A 22,193-nucleotide genomic window follows, 5' to 3' on the forward strand; every position below is an offset into this window, starting at 1 on the left:
AAATAATTATTAGATAATAGCACCCTCTTCTTGTCAGAATGACTGACTAAGCAACTAAATTGGGTCTTGAATTAACTGCATTCAATATATATATGCTCTCATTAAATATATTTGTAAATTAAATCATCTAATATTTCTTGCCTTTCGGGTAATGTGAGTCCAGGAATAATTTGCTCTTCTTAGCACTTTATTAATCACTTTCCTACAAGTTATAACTACCATATCCGCGCAGCTGCTATATACATTTTCTATACCATATTCTATTACATCGGGGAAAAAATACACTGAAAGATCTAATCGATATAATCGTTATTTAAAATTTTCCGCTATCTCTGCTTTATATATATTAATTTTGTATTTCAGTTATTTTTTAAAAAATATATATATGAATATATTGGAAATGGTGAAAATGTGAGCTTTCGTGCAAGCCAGACTAGAAAGTTTCGAATCAAGAAAGAAGTCAAGGTAGACAAAGAGAACTACTACGATAAACTAAGCATGAAAGCGCAAGTAGCATGATAAAGCACCACGTAATGACTGGTACCAATTGAATTTTTTAAGGCTGACCCCAACGCTGTGTCAAAACTTTTGCACCCCTTGCTTAAGAAAATCTGGGAACAAGAATCATTTCCTCCTAGACATGGTTCTCGAAGCAGTGAAAGAAAACCCAATCGGCATTGGCTGGAAGCTGAACCAAAAGCTTGCTCATGTTGGTCGCTAACGAGAGCGTCGGCTCAGAAGATACAAACCTTCGTTAATAGGAATTTGTAACGTATTTTGAACATATAGTGGCCTACAAGAGTCTCCAACGAAGTGGTATGGCGACGCACCAATAGAGTCAATAAAGAAGGAAATTCAGAAACAAAAATATGACTAGCTCGGACACACACTGAGAAAGCCGACAGACGCAATTACCCATGCAGTTATGAAATGGAACCCGAAAGGAGTAAGGAAGTCATCCCAGAACCACTTAGTGGAGAATAGTGGCAACCGAAACGAACAAATCCTTTAACTAGCTACGTTTTACTGCTAGAAACAGAGAATGGAATGGAAAAATTATCTAATAACTATCTTTGAATAGACTAAGTTCTAAATCTAATTTTTTTTAAATGAAGGATATGTCGTAATAATAATAACTCCTTCCATTTCGCAATAAGTATCCTCATTCCTTTGATGTAAATATTTTAGCAGCAAAAAACTTCAGCAAGTGATTTTCAGCGTCTATTTGGTCGCTCAGTGTTTTGCCATTAACAGAGTTTTACGGAGACTGAAACAAAAAGTAGTCAGATGGTGCAAGATCCGGACTATATTATGGATGCATCAAAACGTGCCAACCAAATTCTGTCAATTTATTTAGATTCATCAAAGATGTGTACGGCCTGTTATAGTCATAATAGAACAGAACTCCTCTTCTGTTAACTAGTTCTGTTCACTTTTCCTTTGTTGTTTCATTCAAACGGTTCAGTTGCAATAATAGATAATCCCCTTCCAATCCCACCAAACACCAATAGAAACTTGTTTGCCTTTAATCCAGGTTTTGAAGCCATATAATTTAATTGATTTCTTGCGTTAGGTATTATTGTATTTAATCGTTGGGAGTTTTTCATCACCCGTAGCGATGCAGTGTTCCAGTGATGAAAATTCAGTCAATCAAATTTCTTTGCGTTGATTCATGTGACATCCATCGATCTTTTTTGCCCAAACTGCTCTTTTTAAATGATTCCATCCATCTCCAGATCGCCATCTCCTGACAGCTTGCGTGGCGATCTTGCTCCACTATGTTCGAAATACGAGCCGTAAAGAGGTATTTTGCAGTCCTTCTGAAAAACTACTACAGAAATGGGATCCATAAATTAGGAGATCGTTAGTTTGAATATATTGAAATTGAGAGAAATTTTACTAAATAATGAAGTAATTTTTTCAACTAAAACTGCAGTTTTTCATTTGCTTTTCCCAATTTTATTGAATATTAAAGTAAAAAATTTTTTTTCACTTCTTAGGATATCGTGATTTGACAAAATTGGTTTAGTGATTTTCGTCAAACTTTATGGTTTGCTGTTTTATAACATGGATCTTGCAGTACGCAGAATCTACGCCGATATATTTTCGAATCGGATAATATGGAATTTGAATAATGATTTTTAGTGTCGAATTATTTTTTGTGATAATATAATTTGGTAGATATGTCAATCCACAAAAAGACACTGTGCAGTGTGGCATTAGGTATGAAGGTGTAATGGGATCACACTTTTTTTAAATGACGAAGACGTGACACGAACCATCAGTTCTGATTATCTTTATTCGCTTAAAGGTCGCAGATAACATATGTGGTTTCAACACAATGGTGCCCCAAGTTACACAATATGTCATAAACTAGCTTTGCTCTTCGACAAATTTCCCAAATTTGTAATTTTACGTTTTAGTGATGTGAGCTGACTACCAAAACCAATTTCTCTTTACTAACAAGTCATTGAAAATTTCTTCAAGAGGATCTAGTATTTATTTTTCATGATAAAAAATTGGATGAAGTTCCATTTTATAACTTAAGCAAAGTGATAGTGGTTATGTAGATAATCATTAAATCCTCGACGCTTTTAAAACGAAGATCTGTCAAATTATGGTCGAGCTGTTGCCATTACGTTTCGACAAGTCATCGAAAATTACTTCGAAAGATTCTGGTATTTATTGTTCGTGAAAGCAAATTGGATGAAGTTGTATTTTACAGCTAATGGCAAGGTCCGAACAATACATTGATATAAAAATTTGTTATAAAACTCAATCACAAGAGATTTACTTTTGGAATCACGAAATGGATAAGCCTCCACGTAACCCTATAGAAAGAACTAGACTAAGATGAATCATATTGGTAAAATATTGTGTTAGATTATCAAATGATATGAAAAAAATCAATGTGATTCTATTAGAAGATCAATATTTTTATAGAGTGCTTTTCCGAAAAAAATCCTTTCAAACATGTGCGCTAAAAATATATCTACGGACACAAGCATACACACATTAGTAGTCTTCTATTTAAATTTTTAATATACCCCTCGGTCTAAGTATGCAATGATGAGAGAATGCAAGTGGCACACGGAGCATTGGGCGTGGGGATGAGTTATGAGCGACAAAAATTACTATCCATCATTTAATAATTTGTTTCTTCACGAAACGTTTGAAGCGTAATATTATTAAATTACATACAAGCAAATAGTAAACACCAGAGTCTATAATTTAAATTATTTAACAACTACAGACATGAAGAAGCACACAAACACAACACCAATTTATTATTTGGAACAGTCGAAACATCAGTTCTGAAGTGGATGTACATACATCCTTCACACTAACATTTTGTTGATTATTCGTAGCGTATGTTGAGACAGTGGAATCCTTTGAATAGCTTTCGGATAACGACTGTCACAACAACAGGATAAGATTAATAATGCATTTACAAGCCGTACTGAATTTGATTGAAAAACCTAAGAAATCTGCGAATATATAGTGACAAACTAACATAATCGTCACCATGTATAGGGTGTATTAAAGGACACATGTGTGCGGTCTCACAATACTTCCCTTTCACAGGTTTGGCACCAGTTGGGAGGTATTTTCAAACGCTTTTAAATAGCTTTAAATTGCCCTCATTAAAAACAAATGATTCCATAAGTGGGCAAATTTTCACGCTTACTTGCCTGCGTACATTATAGACACAATATATACCCGTGCTTTCACTCCTCTCCTCTCCAACTACATTTTATTTTGTGTTTATTTTTGTTTTTTTTTGTTCCTCTTCTTAGAACCTCAAATTGTAGTTTGAATTGCTCTAGCAATTTGTACCTAATTACGCAAACGCATACAATAAATACCACGTCTTTTTTAGAAGCACTTATTAAGACATCAGGACAAAAGCAAGGTCCTTTTGTTATCAGTTTTTGTCTACTTGCGGGACTGTTCGCAATATTGTTTGAGGGTTTCTTTACACTTAGCACAATTTTTGATATGAGATTATTTAGTTTATCATAATATTAATTTTGCAATATAGTAAAGTAAATATTGGAAAATCTTGATAATAAATTTATTATTAGTCAAGTGTAGGTTTAGATAATCCAATATCTTCTCATCATAAATCGTCCTTATGTAGGTTAGCTAAAGTTTTGTAAGCTAAAATGTAATATGGACTTTTGTTTAAATTACTCTGTCTCCTAGACATCCTTTCCAGTTTTACTGCCGTAGCAACCCATAGGGAACATATGATACAGACAACCATGATTACGTCGTATACAAAGTTGTCGTTGTTTTCAATATAAGTAACAAAATTAAGGATGAGAGAGAGAGACAGAAAATTCAATTAAAATTTGGCTATGGTGACAAAACTTTTCGTGTCTTATCACGTTGGTCAAAATTTGCTCAGTAAAAAATGACACGAACAAAGAGATATTCGTCAAATAACTATATGCACAATATGGTCCTAAGAAATTACTTGATTGGGCGAAGTGGTCTATTGCCACTTCGAGACTGCGAAATGATCGCAGTCTCTTTATGCAGTCCAGCAAACTTCCAAGTCTATCATTAAAATAACTGTGAATAGTTTTCTAATTTCTACGAGCTGCCACAAATTGTGGATAATGTGCAATCAAATATTCGGTGTCTTCAAATTCGGTATATATCTGCTACAAAAGGAGTTGAAATCTAATTAAAATATATCCATATCCAGTTAAAGTTTGACTTACAAACTAAAGTACGCTTGTAGTTTATTCTAATCGTATATCAATGTCATCCCGCTAAAAGTATAATGTGTAATACAGTCTGATATTGCGATGTCTATATTTTTACAGATTGTCATGCATTTGTATACTTAGAATCGATGACTACACTACTATACCGCTCGTTATCTCATTAATTCCTTATTTAAGGTAGGGCTAAAAATAATCACAAGATGAAGTACCAACCTATACAGTTTTGGAGTATAACTTGTAGCAAGTCAGTTTCACTTACATGATATGTAGTACTATGGGATCCAAGTGCTCAAAGAATAGAAAGTACTTAGATGCATCTTATTTCTTAAAAACTGATATCAACGGATTTTATTTCAATGGGACGCATTAGTCGGCGCATTATCTTAAGACGTGTGTTTAAACATCGTAATGGTCTCTCATGTCTCTCAATAATACATGTTACTGAATAATCTTCTCTAACGATGTAACCTGAAGATAACACTGACATTATGAAAACTCTAATTATTGGCTAATAAGCCAGCCAGACAAGTCAATGCTCGATAATGGAGGAGATATACATTCAAGCATAATAATTCAAGAGTTTTATCAGTTTGATATAATTGCTAACACAAGGAAAGTATAAATACCTGCTACGTATTCTACCAACACTATTCGAAAATATACTACAATAGAATAGAAAATTGATTAAGTTGAATAATGGATAACCAAAATTTGCGCACAATCATCAAGAATGAAATATAGCCACGTAATTAAGTGTGAAGTTCCAATAAGAACTTCTATAAAAAGGAATTAGCTAGAACTTAGCTAGAAATCTTCGTGACCTAATGAGAGTATATGACTTAAATGACCATTAAAAATTAGTTTTTGCGATGTCTTTGCTTCTTTTAACAATCATTATGATCAATCCCTGTTTCCATTTAGCTGGGTCTAGGTCTTAAAAATATATAAGAATGCAATTTTCTGACATTTTGGGATATGTTACTATTTTGTAATGCTTTGTCATTGTTTAATTGAAATGTGACTTTCAATATTTTTGTATAAAAAAATTGTTGAGAGATATCTTAATCTATAATGGGAAGATATGGTTAAAATATTATATCCAGATTGCTTTTTATAACATCGTTAAATACGGGGATGTTGAGATTGCGGTGTATACATTCATTTGTCATAAATCTACGAGCATTTGAGATTATTTTTAGGATTTTTGATTGGAAACGTTGGATAATCTTTGTATTTGAAGATGCAGCAGTTTCCAATAAGTGCAGATTGGTTAAAATATAGCTTTATCGAGAGCTCCCGCAGTCTGATACCAAGTACTTTTCTTTTTGTAAAAATATAATGCTTCCAAGTTAGTTTTGTGTCAAAATGTATCAATCTCCTCTCTCATTTCTTTCGACTAGTCCATAATGGCTCAAAACCCCTTGAACTTCTCTTCCAACCTTTGCATTAAAATCTCCTTGAATATTCTTTATTACATGTGGTTTGGTCAGTCGCATAAGTTCATTTAGTTTAGCATGAAAAGACTATATTTCGTCGTCACTTTGGTCCACAGCTAGTGCATGTACTTGAATAATATTTATTTACACATATATCAAAATCTTCTCTGTTATATATTTTTTTTAGACGTCCCTAAAATTGTTTTCTTAGGAAAGAGAAACATTTTACAAACTTTGTTTAAACCCGCGAGATGGAGCTATGGAAGAAGACAAAAAAGTGAACATACATATAATACGAGATTTTAAATTAATAATTAAGATTATCTAAAATAAAAATGATATAACAGGACTAACTATTAGTAACAAAAAACTAAAATCCTTTCCTTTAATTTCATACATAAATATGCATACTCCGCGCATAGCTACTATTAGCGAAGAATTATTACGACGAAGATAACAACGTTGCTCCAAAAAAAAACAGTGCTGTTATTTAATAAAAATTTTATGAAATCATTGTTTTATTGACCAAAATTTTTATTAATAGTTTTGTTTTTGAAACGAGCTAAATAGTTAATTGTTGAAATATACATTTCTTTTAATAAAATAATTTTTTTAAATACTTTTTGTTTTTATTAATATTTCGACTATATTCTATAATTATCCTCAAAATATTATTATAATGCATTTGTAATGTAGCAATAACTGAATATAATTTGAAAAAAAATAACTAATACAATACATTAACATTAAGATAAAATACATATATGAAGTTTATCGTAAGGCCTATTGACCAATTAGACCGTTTTAAAAACAAAATTATTATTAAAAGTTTTATAACATTATGTGCGATGTGGGTTTTCAGTGTGATTTATTAGACAATTTATATTTGTATTCTTACTATTTATGTATTCTCTAAAAATGTTTGTAACAGAAAAATTTTATTTAATCTTCTGTGGTGTGTGATACTTTTGTATTATCAATTTATTATCAATTAAAACACTTTCAAATATATGTTGTGAATATTTATTATTTTGAGAGCATTTATTGTTTTATACGTAATTATATATTTTTTCTCTTATTTCTAAAAAGAAGCGCTATATACTAATGGATGCTTGACCATTAGTTAATTGCTACTTGTACTTTGATTCTTACATCACGCCAAATGGCAATAAAAAATTTAATGTTATATAAAATATATGTTTTTTAGCGTTTTATTAAATACCAATCCTGTTTTATGTGGATTTGTTAGCATAAAAAACTAGATATCAAAGAATGTGTTATTACGTACATCTACATTATTCATATAAATGAATCATAAATTTTTATTTATTTCTTATGTATTGACATCATTTAAGTATTAACATACATGGACTGATAAATGTTATAGGTACTCATCTGTTTTTTAAAAAAAAACATCATAGCCTTGTTGTTTTGGGACGGGGAACACTGTGTTAAAAATGTCCCAACTTTTTAATGTTAACATCTTAGTGCGTTTACATTATCGCAATCAACTGATTCGATAATTTTGTAATAATTAGTCGCGTTTTCCACACTTATTTGAAATAATTATGTCAAATTAGCAAAATTGTTTCATAATTGCTCATATATAAAAGTAACATTTATATTTGGTGAAAAAAGTGTTAAATCCTGAAAAAAAAAGATATGGGAAATGTTGTGGCAAATCATATTAGACGTCTAATAGTAAATAAAAACAATGTATAAATAAAGCACTTTCTGGAGTTAAGTTAAATTTTGTATTAAATAGTCTTTAATTTTTAAAAATTTATATTTTAATCCTATATTTTTACTTTGTGTTAGTGTTCGTTTCTAGCATGTACCTACCCACTGTCTTCGTTAAAAAAATTTATTTGATTTAGGTCACTAATGAAATTTGATTAACAATACAAAGAGCTTTCGTGATTTTAACTTAGTTAATATCATGTTTCCACTGCTTACTTAATGAGTATAACTTTCGAATTAAGTTTCATTAACCATACAAATAGCATCCGTACTTCGCATAATTTACTTGAAAATAAATCAAAAGAAAAATTGGACCAAAAATAATGAATGCAACCGTTAGCAATTAATTTCCCACAAGGGAAATTACAAAATTTTAAAATATTTGTCACTGTTTTAAATGTCAAATGTAAACAAACGCTATTTCACATGTATGAATTAACTTATGCTCTTGGAAACAACCAAATTTTAATTTTATTTATATAAATAGTTTTAGCGGCAGTAGAAACATAATATAAGACAATTAATGTTACTTTAGCGATCGGACTAAAACCGATGTATTTTACGTGTTATAGGCATTGGAAACGTAATGTTGAAATATTTAATATTTTTCAATACTTACCTAGCTGTTAAAACAAATATGAGAAGTTGAAAGAAGATAAAATATGTTTTGGTCTTAGAACCACATTCTACAATAATTTACTTTAATAAAATAAAATCAAAAAAAAAATATCAAAATTTTTTGTACAAATTTTTGTTTCCAATTTTTGTTCAGTATTTTTATCACATATTTCATCCAATAATTACGTACGTATGTAAAGATATATTTTTTTTAAGAGCGCAAGCGCAATATGTGATATTTATTGTTATTATTTTTTGCATTGGTGGATGGTACGTCCAATTTGCTTGTCATTTTTGACATTTGCCGGCAACAAGGCGTCAAACAAAATCGTTTTGATTCTAACGTCAAACGAATGTTTTGTATTTATGTTAACTTTAAAGGAATGTCATTTCCTTAAAAATTTTATTTAATCAAAATTATATATAAAATCCAATGTCAGTCGAAAATAAATTGTAATTTTAACAAAATTATCAGTGTTCCTCCATGTGTGTGGTGAGTTAAAAACAAAAAAACTTGGATATGATGAAAGTTTTCAAAAAGTGCTCAAACCAGTAACTAAATCCGGCGCGCTCACAAAGTTTGTTTTAATTTTTTATTTTTAGACAATGAACTTATGCTGTAGTAATGTTGAGTACAATGTAGATGCAGTCTAGAAATTTAAATTTATTTTGATATACGCACACCTAGGTACTGCGACATGACCTTTTACTTGTTAATTAAATCGAATTTAATTGGCAGCCGCTAATGAATTATTTAGTCAATGCAATATTTTTGGTGCTGTGCCATTTTAAAAATAGCTTTAAATATATTTGTGTCTTTCCTTAATTGCAAGATAGCTGTACATATCTAATAAATTCTCATTAAGTAATTAGATTTTTAAATCTTACATTTTTTTTATTATCAATGAAAATAATTTTTGAAAATTTTTTTTATTAATTTCATTTTTTTTGTGTGTGTAGAAACCAAAATTCTTAGTAAAACATGGCACCAATAATTGATAAAAGGCCACAGAACCAAATACAACCAAACGAAATAGATCAGGCACAAAGCCACGTTCACGATAGGGAAAACAGCAACATACCATCAAACAAGGGACTAGAAATTCTGGATTTTCATGAGTCGTGGTTAGAAGAAATGGAAATTTATAAAGAAAAACTACATCAAAGGAAGCAATTAAACCCAGATCGACCCTTAAGACCACACATTCAACCTCATTTGGCCCAAAATGGACTATTACTGCCAAATAGCATCAATGCCAATAATGCGACTAGACATATGAACAATAATATCAAAGGTTATAATAATAGTTCTAATCAAGGGAATGAATCTAATGCGGGAACCATTAATAAGAATATTTATGGAAGCATAGAGATGCCCGTTAGCTTCCTAAAGCGAAAAGGAACGGAAAACATGGCGCCAAAAGCAACAGTGACAGAAGCTAAGAATGAAAATACTCAGGTAATAAATATTTAGCAGAAATTATGCTTCAATTCTCTCAACATTTATATCCTAAACTGTTTGAATAAATCGTATTTCTCTAACATTTCTAACAACATTATTAACTAATGTATACTAATATATTTACTTGATCTAATCATAACTTGTTAAATGCTTGTATGTTTCGAAAAATGTCAAAACTCAAAAACTATAATAAAAATTCAAATCAAAAGTCAAAAAATCGCACACGTGAAGAAAAAACGCATAGTAGTCATTCAAAGCGGCATGGAAATTCACGTCTTAATTCAAACATACATCCAACTCATAATCAAAATACCGCGAAAAGCGGTATCCCTAATATAAGTTCCTACAGTAATGGTAACAGCACAAATAAAGCAGCTTCAAAAATTATTGTAAACCAGTTCCACGCTAGCAGCTTTCTAAGCACTCATCAGCATGATGAAAAGACAAAAATTCTTGCCCAAAACGGTCTAACCAAATCCGCCGCTTCCGCTTATGAAACTAGTTTATATGCTTCCAATTATCTGCCACGATTAAGTCGCACTAAACATGGTGGCATAAGTTGCATCCGTCGTTTGCCTAACGTTGAAAATATTAACTATGTTGGTGTATCTCTAGCAAAAATAATTGAAAAGCATCAGAAAAAGGAGAGCTCGCCATCCGATGATGAACCCTACGGAGGTAATGGTAATGACTTTATTTATTATTATAGATCTGTAAATCATTATGAACATTTTTTCAAGATTTAGATGAGTTAAATGAGTCAACAGAAACAGACTCCGATGATGAATACAGCGGACAACCATTTTTCCTATGTGATGATGGAAATGAAACTCATCAGAGCCGAAATATTCGGGATCACACACCAACTGACATTTCATCTTGTACAAATGAAGAGGAACGAAGTGAATATTACAGACCATCCGCTATTCTTACACCCAGTATTTTTCCAAACGTCCCTCCCTACCTTAATTTCTCTTCTCATGTTGAAAAAGGACCTCCTATACCAGATACTCTTCATAAAATTTTAAAATGGAAATTCAGTCCTGTAATGCCAAAAATTGTAAAACGTATTGTTATTAATTCAGGTTTTCGAATAATTAAAAGTAAGTTAATATAGTAAATCTATATTTTTAAAATTCGACTGAGATTATAATTTATTTAGACACCACTGATTGGATGGCAGTTTGGGAAAAACATATGAAGAGTCCTGGTTTTAGGACTATTCGTTCACACCAAAAATACAATCATATGCCTGGCTCTTTTCGTATAGGTCGAAAGGACAGTATGTGGCGTAATCTTTTGAACAATATGAAAAAATTTGGTACGAAAGAATTTGGCTTCATGCAAAGGTAAAAAACACTTACTGTTGTAATAATAGTATTGTTATTATTCTGATGAATTTTGATAAAAACTTTTAAATCTTAACAGAACTTATATTATGCCTGGGGATCTAGAAAGTTTAAGACAAGTTTGGCCAAAAACTGCCTCAAAATTAACAAAGTGGATCGTTAAACCACCTGCAAGTGCTCGAGGAACTGGAATTCGTATTGTAAATAAATGGAGTCAATTTCCTAAGGACAGACCTTTAGTGGTTCAAAAGTAAATTTTTCATATATTTATTATTCGAGCTAATCGAAGCTTTGAGTATTTTGATGTCTGAGTAAGTTGTCACACGTATGAGATGTTCGAAAATGTTCGAAAACGAGATGTGATCTAACATTTGCTGTTATATGTTTATATATAAAACAAAATAAAAATAAAATTAAACATCCAGCAAATGTGAGACAAAAGTAACTCGAACATTCTCCAGCAGCGCGGATATTCAAGTTTGAGAATACTCAAACTGCTCGAATATCGTAATGTTCTAAAATAATAATACTCGGAACATTGTTATGCTCGATTTAAATAATCTTATTTTATATAATATAATAATAAATTATATTTTATTATACTTAATTAAATAATTACAAATAATTCCACTTTAGGTATATTGAACGACCCTTGCTTATAAATGATAACAAGTTCGATATGCGTATTTATGTAGTAGTTACATCCATAAATCCTCTACGAATATATATACACAAGGATGGTTTAGCACGATTCGCTTCAGGTTAGTCATTTAAAATTAACATAATTATGTTATTGTTGTTGCTATGAACCGTATCGTTTCATCATTTTATATTCTATAATGGTGAAGCTATAAGGCAAGTCGTGACTACAATAGCAAACTACAATCTAACCGCCTTTGCAAGCAGTAAGATAATCCTCAAAGATTTAATAATACATCCGATTCATAAATTATTTGAAAGTTATTATACTATATAAATAAGCACAGCTGTGTTGGTTCCAAAAGCAACCAGATTTACATACCGAAGTTACTCATCTATCAAAGACTTCCCCTCTTCCCTTAACAGAGACAAAATCAATAAATCTCTCCGGGTTCCAACAACGTTAAACACTGTTTTCTACTAAAACTAATTTCTTATTTTTTTTTAGTGAAATATAGACCTGAACTAGAATGTCTGGATGACAGATGCATGCATCTTACAAATTATAGTATAAATAAATTTTCTCAAAATTATTCGAAAAACGAAGACTTCAACGCGTGTCAGGGACATAAGTGGACCCTTCAATCTTTGTGGTCTTACCTTGAGGCTAAAGGAATAAACACAAAGCGTTTGTGGGCTACTTTGCGAAATTTAGTTATAAAATCCATAATAAGTGGCGAATCCGGTCTTAATAGAATGTATCGCCAAAATGTCAATTTTCGTTATAATTGTTTTGAGCTTTTTGGTTTTGATATATTATTGGATGAAAATCTCATTCCATGGCTACTTGAAATTAATATATCACCATCTCTACATTCTGAGCTACCTTTGGATCTACACGTTAAGGGACCACTAATACAAGCTCTGCTTAATACTGCACTATATCAAGTAAGTTTTAAATATAACATATATAATTAATTAACGTTCTAATTAATTTTTTGTTGCTTTTTAGGTTCCTCCTAAACTAGGTGAAAAGCAACAGAATGAAATTCTGGAAACGTTAAACCTAGAAGGACCACTTTGTTACGACAAGCGTATATTTACTACATGCTTAACAGCCGAAGAAGTCCGAAAGCATAATCAATTTACTAATCGATCTATTGAGTATCGTGAGGATTATATTGATAGCATACTTGAAAATCTACTACCTGATGATGTTCGCTGTCTGCTTATTGCAGAAGATGAATATGCACGTAGCAAGCCACTAGAGCGTATATTTCCAACTCAAAACACTTATACGTATCTTAAGTTTATCGATAATCCCCGCTATTATAATCGTCTTCTTGACGCATGGGAACATAGATATGCAGATTGTCGTCAAGATGGCATCGCTTTACTTAGTCGATTATGTGAACAGGATTACCACTTACAAGTTTCAGATGCAGCTCTAGAGAAGGTTAGTCTTATTGTCATTTTTAACTATTAGCACCGTTTAGTGAACATTTTCTGTTTTCCTATTAGGAGCCAAATGTCACGTTGACTGATATTGATATGTTACATGCACGAAAGAGTGAAACATTGAACACTATGTTGGCGGTTTCCAATAAAATTGATGATACACTACTTTGCTCAAAAGTACTTCTTCCATCCGATTACAAAATTGAAAAATTAGTCTCACCAAAAGTAACCATAACCAAATCCCAGGATAAAGACTTTATCTTCAAGCATCACAAGGAGACATCTAGACCTAAACATCCACTACATGCTACTCCAACTTTAATTAAAAGTTAAAGAGTGTAATTAATATTTAGTGCAGACAATTGTCAAACATTAAGCTCCAGATCTAAACAGCTAGCCACTAGTTTTACTTTTGTTATTGCAATTAATTGTAAAAGCCTCAGAAGTTTAAAAATTGACAAGTGTAAGCATGGTAATTTGAAAGTTATAGGTATCTCCGTGTGCAAGTATATTTATATATTTAAACATGGTTTGGGAGATAAAAATATATTTTTACGTTTACTTTACAACCAATCTGTAGATTTTTATTTTTGAATTCATTAAGTATTACTTTTAAAAAAATGTGTAGATACACGTTCAGTACAAAATTGTTGGCTTCAGTGGGGTTACCAAGTAAACAGTTTCAAAATGAGAGCCGTCACTAAATAAGAATCATTTGGAGCAGTCAATTATTTCGTCACCATATTGACATTATTCCATCTTTCTTCACTAAATATTAAAACATACACATACAAATCAGAGGTGCATAGTTGGTTTCATGTTTAGGGTGGATGAACTAGCTAGGTCGATCGATGGTGCAAAAATTTACTAAGTTAAGTGATGAAAAGTTAATAAAATTTCGATTGGATTTGTGATGAATATTACTGAGACGTTAAGTCATACTCTACTAGAAGACATATTAAATAGATTTCTGCAGAAATTGAGGAATAACCTAAATTACAACAATTATATTTTAATAAATAATTTTAACAAACATATATTTCTTAATTTAATTAAACAGAAACAAAAAGTACGTTTATATTATAAAGATGATCATAGCGATGTTTTTAACTTTGTGCCAAAAATATAAATAATATGAGTTAAATGATAAACTAAATAATCAACTATTGATATTTAATTGGTTGTAAAAAGCAGATTGCCTGCAAAGGCTATTGCTCAAAGAACAATTCTTAATAATATTTTTAGCCGTCCTGCGTAAAACTTGATACTACGATAAGAGTATGTTTCTATTGGTCTAACGAAGCCAGTGGAAACGTACTATAATACTTTAATATAAGCAAAGTCACCTATTTTTATTGTTTTTCCAACGATATTCCCTTTGCAGAGACATTTGTTATGCATATTTTTACTTACTATATGTAAAGTCTTTATACGTTTATACGTTCGAAAAAATGTCTAGTGTACATAAAGCAAAAAAGAACTTCTTTTGAATACAGAAATATCTATATTATAAATATTTTTAAAAAGAATTAATATATAATTAAAAATATTTAACACAAATTAATAAGTGTAAGTTTATTTTTATCATTTTTATGTGTTAAATTTTCAACCTAAGCTTGGTAAAAATCAAAAAATTTAAATAATTTAAAACAAAATATAAACTGTGTTTTCTTTTTGATTTAAATAATCGAATAGTCACTTTCCTTAAGGTTAAAAATGCAAACACTTCCAGCAGTTAATGTGCAATGATAGTTCGCCTAATATTCAAATTTCGGTTGAGTGCCTTGAAACAAATATCCAATCCGTCGAAATAATGCAAGCAGCTGCCATAGAAGTTAGCCATAGCAAACAATGTGCACTTAAAATAAATAAAATAATGAGTAATTTATTTTAAATAATTTATTAAATTTATTTAATTTAAACAAAATTGTACATCACCAATTGGTGTGTATTACACGCAGCGCGTTATCACATTTACACTGAATGACCGGTGATTTTGGAAGTATTATTTATTATTTAAAACAATTGCCTTGTACATATTTGTTTGCAGCTTCGCTTTTAAGACTTTTGTTAACATTTTATTGTCTTCTTTCGATTGCATCATGTCAATTTCAATTTGTCTTAAATTTTGACCACGCTCGAGCCAAGCGTACTGAAGTTGCTCTTCCGAAGTTTGTTTTATAAATCAATATCTGCATTATTTTGCATATTTATTATTTAAGGCAATTGTGATGTTTTTATTTTCAGCTCCATTTTTAAAATTTTCATTTGCATTTCATGGAGTTCTTTTGATTGCATAATTTGAATCTCGGTTTGCCTCATTTTTTGTTCATGCTCGAGACGTGCGTGCTGAAGTTGCTCTTCCAAAATTTGTTTTTTTAAGAATTCTGTATCAGCGTCAGAATGTTGTTCATCTACCATTGCATTGTCATCAATTCTAACGGAGGAAATGCAATAATTTATATTTGTTTTCAGTTCAAACCAAACAATATATAAATAAACATTAAATCACCTAGCTGACAACTCATCCACACTCGTATCTATTCCATTATTTCGAGTTAGAAATACAGGACTCACTTCTTCTGTGCTTTCTGCTGGAGGTAGCTTGTCTTCGTTTAAAAATATATTTTTATAGACTTCGACTCTTCGTCGTCGAACCAATCGCTTGATGTTGGTATACTTCTCCTTCAGAATTTTTGCTGTTCGATTCTGAAAAAAACAATAACAGTTTTTTTGTAGGGGATAGTAAATTAATTGAGCTTACCGGGTTCTCCGATGATGCGTTAAATTTATATGCTACCTTCTCCCAAGTTGCAGCCTTCTTTTTGGCGGTAATTGCATCAGTCTTTTTATTTTCGAGTATATTCTTTTCGGTCAAAACCAATCTTATTAACAAATCTTCTTCGCTTTTTGTAAAATTCGTCGCACGCTTCGAAGACATAATAAACTTAATTTATAATAATTATAAAAAATATGGCAAAGTATCAATCTATTAATCACAACTATCACCAACTATCCTGGTTTTAGAGCAAAACAAAATGAATTTAACTAACCAGGCATTTTGACAGAAAAACTGCAATAACTGCTATAATTTCTGTTCATCATCGGTTAACCAAACGGAATGAAAAATAACCGGATATTTAAAACCATTGGTTAAGAAAAATTATAGTGAACGACTTAATAATTTAATATGAGATTAAACAAGCATATTCTTGTTAAAATTTGTAAGAAGAATTATTTTTAAAAAGATTGATCGATTAAAGCAAAACTGTTAAACAATAAATTTATTTTAATTGCTTCAATAAAAATGAATACAAAGAAAGAGTTTCTTAATTTTATAAAAAAATTAATTATAAAACTATTAAAAGTATTATTATATCAATCTATATTTATTAAGTTTCACAAAAATGGCCATAAACAAAAATTACTTTAAAAATGTATTAAAGAGTTTTATGTATCTAAAATTCTAACTAGACATATATAATAGAAAGTTTGCATTTAAAATATACCGAATGATAAATTCGTTTAATCATTTTGTTATCTTTCATTAATGATCAAATTTATAATAAAAAAAATTTGTTATTAGAGAAACTCAAAAAAAGATAAGACTTGTATTTGTTTTTAGATCATTGAAAGACAATATTAAAACAAATCAAATAATCGAGTGTAAAACTTATTTTAATCTGCGTTTCACTATTGCGAAAATTCGATTATGCGGAATGAAATATAATTTATGTTCATTTTTTATAAAACATAAAACCACTTTTGTTATTATTTGTTCAGTTCAACATAAAATTATTTATTATTACATTTTGCTATAATTTATTACTATAGCTTTGTCCCATGAGGTACTCGTAGTAAAACTCAAGTAAAATACAAGCCCAAACTGAGAGCGTAACACAAATAAAGTGCCAAATTATACTCTTTACGCAGATTTTCATAGAACAGTTTTGTGTGAAATCTGCTGAGAACAGCAGTGCCGCACAAATAAACAATACAAAATTTAAATTCAAATTAAAACAACTGATTCATACATCAACAGAAATTTTATTTGAAATAATATGTACGAGTAAACAGACTTAATAAATACTTACTTCATCTAGTTGCACACATTTTACATTTTTGACATTAACATGGGTTAGATGGCGGTTTTATGTTTTGCTGGTATTTGTTAAAATTGTTTTAGCTGGGATTTAGAATTTTTTAAACTTAAAATTTATTTAGAATTAACTGAAAACACACTTCTATTTATTTTTCGTTTAATCTTTATTTTGCTATACAGTTTGACTTCATTTTAAACTTGTTATTAGAAAACTTATGATAAATTTGTGCACTTAACGCAGGTTCTCTCGAAATTCAAACTTAAGTGGCATATGGTGTAATAATAAAAATTTTTCAGAATATTGAAATTCACTAAAATAATGTTGGAGTAACCTAAAAGTAGAAATCATTAAATTTTATCTCAGTAATTTTATATTAGTATTTTTATTTTAACAAATAAAAAAACGTTTTTAATCGAACACAAGCCAACCCTGTTTTTTTATAACAACGTTGCTATTCTGCCTCTTGTATGACCAGTTCGTATTGTGGTTTTGGCGCATTACTTTAACATATTTTTGTTATTTAATAAACATTTAAAAATTAATATGTAATTAAACATGATTGGTGCAAATAAAACATCGTCAAAGACAAAATGCCAGAAACGCTCTGGAAAGTTGGTTGTTTTAAATGAAGAAGAGTTAATACGGCAAGTAGCTATGCGTCCAATATTGTATGACAAAAAAATGAAAGCATATAGAAAGTCTGGACTGCGTCACCAGCATTGGGAGGAAGTTGGCAATGCAATGGGTGCGTCTATTATAGAGTGCCGCAGACGTTGGCGTTCATTACGAGATGCATTTTCTAAGCATTATAAGTTTATGTCAAAGACAACGAGCGGAGCATCTAAGCGAAAGAAGTGGATATTTTATGATCAAATGAGCTTTATTGCGCCGTTTCTAGACAAATCTAGGTAATATATGCACACATTTATAACAAAGTTCCAATATTAGGTTTTTTTTAAGTTGTAGTGTTGACGATTTCATTGATGATTACGGTGATAATTCAGATGACAATGCAATAATGCCTGCTTCAACTTCAGACATGGACAAAGAGTTTGCACTTCAGTGCTCAGATGAATTGTTAAATGAATCTAAAGAAATAACTGATTTGAACAAGAGAGGTTTCACACAGCTACCGAGTTCCGCTTCAGTTACTGAAGACAATGATGTAAAGACTACACAAAGTACTAGTTTATCAAAACTGTCAGCAATGTCGGACGAATATAAACCTAGCACAAATGAGCATCGAATAGAAGAAAATCCTAATACTGACACTGATAGTGATGAAAAGTTTTTATTGAGCTGCGTTCCAATAATGCAACGATTATCAAGCCGAAAAAATAGTTACGCTCGTCTTAAAATAATGCAAATTCTATATAATATTGAGTTTGAAGAAACGGATTTCTATTGCTATACAAATTCTTGTTGACATATTTGACTGATAATGCATTAAGGCATTTCCAATACCTTCGATTTGATAAAGCCCAAAACACTTCTTCAAATTAATCTTATCTTTTCTTTGTTTCTATTGTGCATAATTAAAATTTTAGTTCAGGTGTCTGTATATAAAGTCCGAAATATCTAAGTAAAATAATTTATTTAAACAAAAAAACTCAAAAATGTTTGTGCAATATATTTTAATATTGTTATTGAGCCATTTTTTAATATCAGGTATGTGTGACTCCGTCTCACCTTAGTTAAAAGTAATAAATACGAAGTTTTCTTAGTGACGCCTCTTGAGTGCTATACGTGCGACTCAGCTGAGGATACCGAATGTGCTACTAGTCCGGGGCAACAAATTAGTGTAGAAGAATGTTCATCTGATTTAGATGAGTGCGTGACAGTAATCGGTAAGTTATTAAATTAAAAAATAGTTCTGCAATCATTAATTTGTTTTAAATAACACAAACACACAGTTGCTGGAATTACACGTCGTGGATGTTTGTTGAAGTTATTTCCAAACAAATATTGTCCTGAGCCATGTGACCGATGTAATTATAGTCTATGTAATCGTAATATTTTTCCCTTGGAGCGATTACAATGTTATCAATGCGTTGGAGCTGAGTGCATTAATGTCAGCGGAAAGAAAAATCTGATGTATCCTTGTCCATTATATGACAGCACTAATCGGTGTTATACTAATATAATAGGTCTTAGTAATGTTCAACGTGGCTGTGCTCAAGCTGATGCTTCAATCTCGTGCTCTAGTGTTTGTGCAAAATGTAACTATAATGGTTGCAATAACGAATCAGTTATTTCTGAAGAAACTTGCTTTGAGTGTAGTCATACACTTAATAATCCTAATCCAAATTGTCTACGACAGTTTGAATATATATCAGGAAGCACCCAATGTTCCATCCAGAATGTAACTCGTTGTAAAAATAAACTAATGAGCGGACATATTGGGCAGTGCTATTTATATCAAAATGAACAGACTGGCGTAGTTCAAAGAGGGTGCTCTTCAAATAAGCCACTATTTACCAATGGTAACCTAATTGAATGTACTGGCAAAGACTGCAATAAAGAGTGCATAACAATAAGTTGTAATAATTGCACTACAAATGAGAATAATAATTGCCGAACCAGTAAATTTCTGACTAAACAGAAATGTGCTCCATCAACTTTTTCTTGCTTCTCTTGTGAAAAAGGTATACATATTACATTTAATATTTTGCGTGATATATTTTAAAAATGAAATCTTTTAGATTTAAGTTTAAGAAGAGGTTGCTCGGAGGAGGATGAAAACAGTGACACTGCAGAGGTTTGCTATAAATGCAGTCAAACAGATGGTTGTAATAATGAATCAGTACGTACTTGTTATCATTGTTCATCTCAATTACAACCGGAATGTGCTAACGAGCCAACACTACCTGCTATAGATAAGAGAAAGTGTGCTTTTAATGACGAACTGTGTGTTAGTGTAGTAATGAGTAAGATGAATTATCTTTATGTAGTTAGAGACTGTGCTTCACAAGTTCCAGAATGTACGGAAAATAATCCGTTCTGTGTAAGTTGTAATGGAACTCTATGTAATAATAAACCTATTCTAATCTCTTAGAATTTTTAATGTTTATACTAACAAGAAAACAATTGTATTTTAATTTCCTATAGTGTTTGGTTCTATGTATTGATATTATTAGAGTTGAAGTTATCTGCTTTTTTATCGCATATAAATATTGCGTTGGAACTCGAAACAAACAGAAAATGACTTCGATAGGCAATAACAAAGTTAGTCATGATTTTACCAAACTATCAATGAGGTTATATTATAAATCACCTATTTATGTATTTTATTGAAATATTTAATAGTTCTCTATTAGAGACAATAGTTCACTAGTCACATTGACTTCATCATTTACTTCTAAATTTTTCTCCGAATTTAGCATAATAGATCTCCTTATTCGTGGAATTTGTTTTTTGATATAATATAAATTATATTAATATGTATATATTAATATAAGCTCGTTTTTGGTATAACGTATAAGCTCGTTATGTGTTCGCAATTAGCAATAAATATTTTAACGATTTGTTGACATGATTTGTTTGTCTTTAGATTTTCATTTGATTAGCATAAATTATGGATTTGCACTAACTAGACATGAGTTAACAATTTTGGGAATAGACAGACAGATGGACGGACAGACAAACAAATGGGCACCATTAAGTATAGTGTCTATAGATCTATATAGTACATAACATAAAAGAAATTGCAAATACGAATATTTGGGTTAAGATTTGGTTGGGTGAAGAAAGTTTAATTAAGTTCAGTGTCGCTTCTGTTGCTTCCTTAATCATATTAACACCCTTGAGACGAACTTAATGCACTCTTCATTCACTATTTGTGAAGAAAATAATTATAAATAGACTTTAGGTATAAAATGAATAAATTACCTAAATATAAATGCAAAAATACACTGAAAATGTGTTTAGAAACGCATTTGGTATTACAAACAATCTTCCCTTGGTCTTTGGTTTTGCGACTAAATTTATTTCTATCATGTATCAGCATTTAAAGGAATATACGTTAATGAATTAACGAAAATAATGGTCTTGATTAATCTTCATAGCAGTTGTGAAAAGAATGCTACTGAATTGTGAAGTAAGACAGAGTTCAGATTGCTAGATAACATCAAACGTATAAAACAAAAATTCTAAGTCAATTAAGGGTAACAGGTAGATGCACATTACAGGAGACTTCATAACGATGTTAACGAAAAAGTCAGAAGTCTCCAGATTGACTCATGTTTCTCTTAATGCTTCAGCCGTAAGAAACTACATAGTCTCTTTTTTGTTAAATAAATATCTACTTTATATATAAACTAGTTAAGGATACTGTTAAAGATAGTGTTCCAAATATTAAAATTTTATAATGTATGTCAAATGCATGCCATTGAGAATATTCGCAAAACAATTAAGGATTAAGTTTATTTGACAGTGCTAGTTGTAGTTTGCAAGTTGTAGTGACAGAAAACAACAAATATGATATTTAAATACGAAACGTGCACTAACAGCCCTCCACACATATGCAATATCCTCTTTAAGACAACGGTTGGACTGCATCAAAATTCTCACTTGGCCCTTGCCTAATATCTCTCAGGAATAACGACGTATTACCTGTGCAACAATAACTGTGCAGCCTAATGTAGATCAGTATA

At 30.7% G+C, this 22,193-nt stretch overlaps 4 protein-coding genes across 11 annotated transcripts; 3 read left to right on the plus strand and 1 right to left on the minus strand.

Annotated features, from left to right (window-relative positions):
- Window positions 1–8,633: 8,633 nt before the first annotated feature.
- LOC119690178 (tubulin polyglutamylase TTLL4) lies at window positions 8,634–14,011 on the plus strand. Of its 7 annotated transcripts, none has more exons than XM_038105179.1 (10): window positions 8,634–8,716; window positions 9,491–9,989; window positions 10,202–10,676; window positions 10,733–11,095; window positions 11,155–11,341; window positions 11,421–11,591; window positions 11,978–12,102; window positions 12,489–12,928; window positions 12,993–13,436; window positions 13,502–14,011. In XM_038105179.1, the coding sequence occupies exons 2-10, from the start codon at window positions 9,513–9,515 to the stop codon at window positions 13,769–13,771; spliced, it is 2,952 nt and encodes a 983-aa protein (XP_037961107.1). In that variant the 5' UTR covers window positions 8,634–8,716; window positions 9,491–9,512; the 3' UTR covers window positions 13,772–14,011. The 7 variants fall into 7 exon arrangements, with proteins under 7 accessions (XP_037961107.1, XP_037961109.1, XP_037961105.1 ...); XM_038105181.1 differs by having other exon boundaries at window positions 8,661–8,720; XM_038105177.1 differs by lacking the exon at window positions 8,634–8,716 and adding an exon at window positions 8,919–9,023.
- A 1,512-nt stretch (window positions 14,012–15,523) lies between these two features.
- LOC119690179 (myb/SANT-like DNA-binding domain-containing protein 4) lies at window positions 15,524–16,473 on the minus strand. Its single transcript, XM_038105184.1, has 3 exons — window positions 16,203–16,473; window positions 15,951–16,147; window positions 15,524–15,875 (listed from the first exon to the last, which is right to left on the minus strand). The coding sequence occupies exons 1-3, from the start codon at window positions 16,377–16,379 to the stop codon at window positions 15,656–15,658; spliced, it is 594 nt and encodes a 197-aa protein (XP_037961112.1). The 5' UTR covers window positions 16,380–16,473; the 3' UTR covers window positions 15,524–15,655.
- Window positions 16,474–17,997: 1,524 nt separating this feature from the next.
- Window positions 17,998–18,986, plus strand: LOC119690181 (transcription factor Adf-1-like). Of its 2 annotated transcripts, none has more exons than XM_038105186.1 (2): window positions 17,998–18,449; window positions 18,502–18,986. In XM_038105186.1, the coding sequence occupies exons 1-2, from the start codon at window positions 18,097–18,099 to the stop codon at window positions 18,965–18,967; spliced, it is 819 nt and encodes a 272-aa protein (XP_037961114.1). In that variant the 5' UTR covers window positions 17,998–18,096; the 3' UTR covers window positions 18,968–18,986. The 2 variants fall into 2 exon arrangements, with proteins under 2 accessions (XP_037961114.1, XP_037961115.1); XM_038105187.1 differs by having other exon boundaries at window positions 18,508–18,986.
- Window positions 18,987–19,117: 131 nt separating this feature from the next.
- Window positions 19,118–20,619, plus strand: LOC119690180. The gene is made up of 4 exons (XM_038105185.1): window positions 19,118–19,209; window positions 19,266–19,388; window positions 19,455–20,186; window positions 20,244–20,619. Exons 1-4 carry the CDS (start codon window positions 19,158–19,160, stop codon window positions 20,594–20,596), a joined length of 1,260 nt encoding a protein of 419 aa, XP_037961113.1. The 5' UTR covers window positions 19,118–19,157; the 3' UTR covers window positions 20,597–20,619.
- Window positions 20,620–22,193: the final 1,574 nt, after the last annotated feature.

The sequence above is a fragment of the Teleopsis dalmanni genome, chromosome X (assembly GCF_002237135.1).
Source record: "Teleopsis dalmanni isolate 2A chromosome X, ASM223713v2, whole genome shotgun sequence".
NCBI classification, from domain to species: Eukaryota; Metazoa; Arthropoda; class Insecta; order Diptera; family Diopsidae; genus Teleopsis; species Teleopsis dalmanni.

Excerpts from the sequence above, each read along its gene's own strand:
- LOC119690181 (XM_038105186.1), top strand. The coding sequence starts at position 18,097 with ATGATTGGTGCAAATAAAACATCGTCAAAGACAAAATGCCAGAAACGC. Across the intron at positions 18,450-18,501 it reads CCGTTTCTAGACAAATCTAG|TTGTAGTGTTGACGATTTCA; the intron begins GTAATATATGCA and ends GTTTTTTTTAAG.
- LOC119690180 (XM_038105185.1), top strand. The coding sequence starts at position 19,158 with ATGTTTGTGCAATATATTTTAATATTGTTATTGAGCCATTTTTTAATA. Across the intron at positions 19,210-19,265 it reads GAGCCATTTTTTAATATCAG|TGACGCCTCTTGAGTGCTAT; the intron begins GTATGTGTGACT and ends AAGTTTTCTTAG. Across the intron at positions 20,187-20,243 it reads TTGCTTCTCTTGTGAAAAAG|ATTTAAGTTTAAGAAGAGGT; the intron begins GTATACATATTA and ends GAAATCTTTTAG.
- LOC119690179 (XM_038105184.1), bottom strand. The coding sequence starts at position 16,379 with ATGTCTTCGAAGCGTGCGACGAATTTTACAAAAAGCGAAGAAGATTTG. Across the intron at positions 16,148-16,202 it reads ACGCATCATCGGAGAACCCG|AATCGAACAGCAAAAATTCT; the intron begins GTAAGCTCAATT and ends TGTTTTTTTCAG. Across the intron at positions 15,876-15,950 it reads GTGGATGAGTTGTCAGCTAG|AATTGATGACAATGCAATGG; the intron begins GTGATTTAATGT and ends TTCCTCCGTTAG.
- LOC119690178 (XM_038105179.1), top strand. The coding sequence starts at position 9,513 with ATGGCACCAATAATTGATAAAAGGCCACAGAACCAAATACAACCAAAC. Across the intron at positions 11,342-11,420 it reads GAATTTGGCTTCATGCAAAG|AACTTATATTATGCCTGGGG; the intron begins GTAAAAAACACT and ends AAATCTTAACAG. Across the intron at positions 13,437-13,501 it reads CAGATGCAGCTCTAGAGAAG|GAGCCAAATGTCACGTTGAC; the intron begins GTTAGTCTTATT and ends TTTTCCTATTAG.